Source organism: Triticum urartu, chromosome 3, assembly GCF_003073215.2.
Source record: "Triticum urartu cultivar G1812 chromosome 3, Tu2.1, whole genome shotgun sequence".
NCBI lineage: Eukaryota > Viridiplantae > Streptophyta > Magnoliopsida > Poales > Poaceae > Triticum > Triticum urartu.
The window spans coordinates 729122402-729128752 of record NC_053024.1 but is presented as its reverse complement, the minus strand read 5'-3'; the positions used below and the strand labels follow the sequence as shown (position 1 = coordinate 729128752).

The window sequence follows — 6351 nt, the reverse complement described above, 5'->3', positions numbered from 1 at the left end:
CACGAGATAGAGTCTTCGGTGGGTGATCCCATGATAGAACGGGCCTAGACTAGGTCTGTCATCTCGCGATGACATGCACTAACACGAAGAAGCAGTTTTTCCCCGTGGCCTACCCCATCTCGGTGCCGAACGACGCCCTAGACCCTCGGGGCCACCGGAGGAGTGCCGGTCTGTAGAACCAGGCGAGGGTCATCTGAAGAAGAAAACACAAGACGGTAATTATGATGTGCTAAGGTTGTTTGCCAAGCATGGAAGAAAACAAGAAGAAAAACTATAATAGGTATTATCGAGAATGCACACGAAGGGAAAAGATCTAGATGAGATGCTTTACCGAGAGTCGCTCTCGGTAAAGGGGCCATTACCGAGAGCCGATAATCGGCTCTCGGTAACCACTGCTCTAATTCTTTGTTCTCATTCTCTTTGTGTTTTTGTTTGGCACTCTCTTTTTTGTGTATGATATTTCATATGTTTCTACGACCAAAGTTTGAAAATGCCATGAATTTTGATGAATTTTTTTGATAAAAGACTTTTGATGCTTGGCTGGATCTAGTCGAGCGTAACTCAAATGACTGTAACAAGACACTCCAGTATGTTTACCTCATATTTGTTTCGTGATTCCACAGTGCAAAAGAACTGATGCGGTCAGGTCTTCTTCGAATGCAATGCAGACATAGCGCGGAAACGTCCAGGTGTCTTAACTTGGGTTCCTACAACTACCTTGGTTTTGCTGCAGCAGATGAGTACTGCACCCCACGTGTGATCGAGTCCCTCAAAAATTACTCTGCCAGTACTTGCAGTGCTCGAGTTGATGGAGGTACGTGTTTTTTATTTGGGCACCACTAGTGCATGGCCGGAGGATTAGAAGTAGCTCGCCCATTTGATCTTAGCCACATCATTGCGGGAGATATTTTACGGTGCATCATACTGCCAAGTTCAAGGAGTAGTATTAAGTTGATCCAATGCTTAATATGCCCCCCTCAAAGTTTGACTCAGGGACAACTTGGTAATTCCATTAGACCGATATTAATTCCCGCACCGCAGCCCACACTTCCATCCTGTTGGGTCGTTGCCGTAGCTTGCTTCCCTTCTCCCCGAAGAAAAATCGTACTCTCTCTGTAAAGAAATATAAAAACATTTAAATCACTATTTTAATGATCTAAACGAAGAGCGTTTAAATCACTATTTTAGTGATCTAAACGTTCTTATATTTGTTTACAGAGGGAGTAGTTCCTTGTCACTATACACTACATGGATGATTGGTTCTTTTTTCTTTCCATCGCAACCACAATTGGAGCAGCAAGATTAGATAATTATTTAGTCATACTAGTACATGTATTGCCATAACTTGGAAGAATCAGTGATGGTTAATCGCTGCTAACTGGCGTTCTTGCATAGCCGCTCATACATGAAAAATGAGCGATGAATATAAAATTGAACTGCCTAAAGTACCCCTGACACCCAAATATACTACCAGAATTCTGGTTGACCAGCTCTATCATTTCTTCCTTGAAGATTAACTTCCATCTCACTCTCAGTAAGGAGCCAGGACCAACATCCAAACCTGCTTGGTGTCAATCCAAAAATTTGAAGTAAAGATCTTGTCATTTTGCTCCGTATGTATTCACTTGTTGAAATCTCTAAAAAGAAAAATATTTAGGAACGGAGGGAGTATAAGTCAGGTTTTAAGGAAATTAATAATTTAAGAAAAAATATTTGCGATCGCATTTTTTGCTTCCTAGCAGAACAAATCGTGTTTTCAATGTTATTTATATTTAATTCCGATGGGATCAAAAAATTTGTTTCTAGTGCTACTAAAATTGCTTCTAATGTAATCACAATTTATTTCGATCTGAAACAGTTACAACAGCTTGATTTGAAAATATCAAAATCATGCTTCTATCGACCAAATAACTTTATTTCTTCATCATTGAAATTTGCTTCAAATAAATGTAGCTTGTACATTTATAACGGGGTATTCTTCTTTAATAGCATTTTAATATTGTCCATTGACCATGACCTATAGAATGTCTACGAATAAAAAAAATATTTTTTTCTTCCACATAAGTGATTGTTAATTAGGAATGCTTCAAATGAATTCGGTATGTGCTTCCAAACAAATGACAGTTTGCTACTGCTGAATGCTCGATCTGCTACAGTTAATATATGTTTCAAATGGGTGTGCTTCACGTACTAAGTCTTCCTACATACAAATTGTCACTTTGCATCCACTATAAGTTGCAAATACAGATAACCAACTATGTGGGTGAAGACACGAGAACGCCGTCAACGAATGAGGCCTTAGTTCTTACAGTGCCCGCTAGTCGTCATCGTCTTGAATATTTTGCCTACACCAGCACAGCTACCGCAATTGACATTGTTGTAACCGTCACCACGCGCATGCCCAAGATCGACAACAAAGCCACTGACAATGTCGGATGGCCTCGATTGAGTGCCGAGTCATTGTCGCGTCTCTTTTGTAAAGTGTGCCTCCTGTCGAAATCACCAACCTTGTGGCTCTCAATGCCGCAAAATGCCATGGCCTTTCTGCAAACAAAATATAAATAAATTTTAATAACAAGATATAAATCTAAAATTTTGATGCCGCTTGAGAACATAAAATGAGCGGCAACCATATAAGTTTGATGCATATATTTAGGTTACATCGACAAATAAAAGCTAGGTAGCGTATAAATCTGGAAGCACGGGATAGTTACTGGTGAAGCGATTGTTGTTACTGGAAGCATGGATGGTAAATTAGTTATTTCACAAGGTTAAGTAATGAAACATATAAAACTAGAACGCAAGTATAGCATGAGATCAGTTCTGAGTAGTAATGAACCACTATTAATTTAGCAATGAAGCATCTAAGGTAGATAAAGGATAGATGTGGAATAGTTTAAGATTTAACTGTATCGTAATGAAACATCTAATAATGAGGATGAAGCATCGTAGGTGATTGTGTGAAGCAACACAAATAAAGATGGACGCATCGACTGATGTTATTTGAATCATCGCACGATATTATTCGCATGAGAATGAATGTAGCACATAATGTCAAGGTTGAGTGGGACTAAAGCATAATAGATGGATGTGAGTAGTAGATATAGCTGAATATCTGGAGGAATTAATTTTATTCTATCCCTACATAACCAGTACTATGATTTTGAGTGTTTGCGTTATTATTTTGTGAAAATATACTTAATTAGTACTTCAGTAAGGGACATAGGTCAACTCATTTATGTATGCATGATTTTAGGAACTACGAAGCTCCACACAGAGCTTGAGGAGCTAGTGGCACGATTTGTTGGCAAGCCCGCAGCTATTGTTTTTGGCATGGGCTATGTCACAAACTCTGCGATCATTCCTGCTTTGATTGGGAAGGTATACATGTGGTGAGGCATTTTCTTCTCTTCTTTTGATACATGTTAGAGCTAATGTGTATTGTAATATGATTTCAGGGGGGACTGATAGTTAGTGATTCGCTGAACCATAATTCAATAGTGAATGGATCTAGATTTTCAGGGGCTACCATCAAAGTTTTCAAACATAACAGTAAGCTCCATAAGAACTCATTGATTTCTTTCCTTTTTGTAATCATTCAGGAGAACTGCATGTCATATGTATAGGCATGTACTTTAATGTTTCCGCTATTTTCTTCCAGACCCTGCACATTTGGAACATGTACTGAGGGAGCAGATTGCGGGGGGGCAACATCACACACACAAGCCGTGGAAGAAGATAATTGTGATTATGGAGGGAATTTATAGCATGGAAGGGGAGATGTGCAACCTCCCTGGGATTATGGATGTCTGCAAGAAGTATAAGGTTTGAGAATTGTGCATACTGATCGACCACTTCTGCCTGTTTCCTAGGAACACTCTACGTCATATAGGGTTCCTCCCAAACAAAGCATATGCTGTGCTCACTTGCTAACATCAAACTGCTGGCGATGTATATATATTGGAGTATTGACTTGACTGGAGTTCTTAAACTTCTTAACATATATATAGGCTTTCACGTATTTAGACGAGGCACACAGTATTGGAGCCATTGGAAAGACGGGGAGAGGTGTATGTGAACTAATGGGAGTGGATCCAGCTGATGTTGATATTATGATGGGAACATTTACAAAATCATTTGGATCGTGCGGAGGTTACATTGCAGCATCAAAAGTATGCACAAGATCCTTACCAGTTCTTGACTGAACATGTATAGATTTGATAAATCTTGTCACTAGGTCGTTCAATGTTTTTTTGTAGGAGATCATACACCATCTCAAGCATGCATGCCCAGCCCACATATATGCAACATCCATCTCACCTCCAGCAGCCCAGCAGGTCATCTCCGCAATGAAGGTTATCCTTGGGGAGGACGGATCTAACAGAGGTACATACTCGGAATGAGGATTCAAGTATTCATATCTTTTCTGTGTCCCTCTTGTGTTGATGAAATTCCTAATCTAGTAATTGCTCTAAATAGGAGCAAAGAAACTTGCTCGGATTCGGGAGAACGGCAATTTTTTTCGTTTAGAGCTTAAGAAAATGGGGTTTGAGGTGCTAGGAGATAATGGCTCACCTGTCATGCCAATCATGCTTTACAACCCCGCTAAAATGCCTGCATTCTCAAGGGAGTGCCTGAGGAAAAATGTGAGTTTTTGCACTCAAATATTGTCAAAATGTGAGATTTCTTCTAACTAGTCAAGTTTGAGTTCCTCTTTACTAAGTGTCATGTTGCGTAATCTAGGTTGCTGTTTGTACTATTGCATATCCTGCTACGCCACTACTACTTGCCAGAGCTAGGATATGTATCTCAGCTTCCCATTCCAGGGAGGATCTTATAAAAGGTTTGGAGGTAATGTCCACACTCCACAGATGCAACATGTTCACACTAAGCACATGTGTATAATTGATCCGATACATGAATAATATGAGACTTATGGACCATGTGATGCACTGATGTGTTAAATTTGATCCAAATAATTTAGGTTATCAGCAAAGTTGGCGATCTTGTGGGAGTCAAGTACTGCCCAGTTGAGGAAAAAAAGACTACATCTGTTAAGAAACTTAAGAAGTTTCAGTGAGCAGTGAGAAGAGACAAGCGTATGTTCGCTTATTATATGCAAGATCTACCACCTCCGTTGTACCCTTCACTCTGCATTTATTTCTGAAGCAGTTTTGAATCAAGTAGCAAGCATGATATCATTGTGTAAGTCTAATAATGAGACCTTCGTGGCATCACATTCTTGCCTTGCAGAATGGGAGATTCATTGATGTATATTGCAGTACAATCGATAATAAGCCGATGTGGCACAATAATTAATAAAGAGAGGTCATATCAGTATCATGCTCTATTACAGTATCATTGCACATAGAACCAGAAAAACTAATAAAAATAGACCTTGTACATAGCTTTGCACTAAGATTTTACTAGAACATTTGCCCATGGGTTGCAACGGACGAAAAATATATGCAGCTGAGGTGTTCAAAGTCAACTGAACCTAAGAGTGATGTCTTAGAATCAAGAATAATATTATCATGAGTTCTATTGCTTCTGGATAAACAAATTTTACCTTTTCTTGATGCAAGTCACATAGTTAATTGTTTGACCAGATCAAAGAAACATCACCACCTAGAAGAGAAGAAATATTTTAGATATAACTCACAACTAGTTCCACCTACGCAGGCATATATAAGGCCAGAAAATTATTTGGCAAGCTTAATGTAACATGCTGTCATCAGTGGTCTCCAATATACTACAACAAATATTTTTATTTCATTCTTTGATGTCCTACTCAAACAAAAAAAAACAGATCAAAGAGTTACACATAAGAAATCAAAGAGTTCAGGCACACATGACTCCTCCGTTTTCCACCTTGCCGTGTGACAAAGGAGTCCTCAGGCCATTTTTTTTCTCTAAAAAAGAGAAACCTCCGATTTTCGCCTACCATTAGTACATCGCCCATGTCTATCTATGGGAAAATAAGCCTATTCCCATCCCTGCTCAAGCTTAGCCTTAGGATCAATTTGGAGCCTAAAATGGTTATTTGTATGACAGTCCGTATATTTTTAGAGTTTTGATACGATCGGCCCTTAAGAGTCCATGCGTGGTGCATAGGGAAACATGTAAGCTAAGACCACCTCGCAATCTACATGTTTCTAGATAAAATAAAAATGTGCATTTTTTCCTTGAAACGTACTAATCCAGTAACCCATGCATTCATGGTTGAACCATCTAGCAATATACTCCCTCCGTTTCTTTTAGTCTACATATAAGATTTGGTAAAAGTCAAACGTTGTAAAGTTTGACTAAATATTTACGAAAGATTATCAACATCTACAATACTAAAGATAT

General features: G+C 38.9%; 1 protein-coding gene across 1 annotated transcript; it reads left to right on the top strand.

Annotated features, from left to right (window-relative positions):
* Positions 1-531: 531 nt before the first annotated feature.
* Positions 532-5343, top strand: LOC125549476 (long chain base biosynthesis protein 2d-like; the record flags this gene model as incomplete). Its single annotated transcript, XM_048712883.1, is given in 10 exon segments — positions 532-587; positions 669-814; positions 3257-3381; positions 3459-3552; positions 3662-3825; positions 4011-4172; positions 4260-4386; positions 4480-4646; positions 4744-4851; positions 4985-5343. Coding segments are annotated over 10 exon segments (1245 nt in total), but the record flags the coding sequence as incomplete, so codon positions are not given.
* Between the last annotated feature and the right edge of the window lie 1008 nt (positions 5344-6351).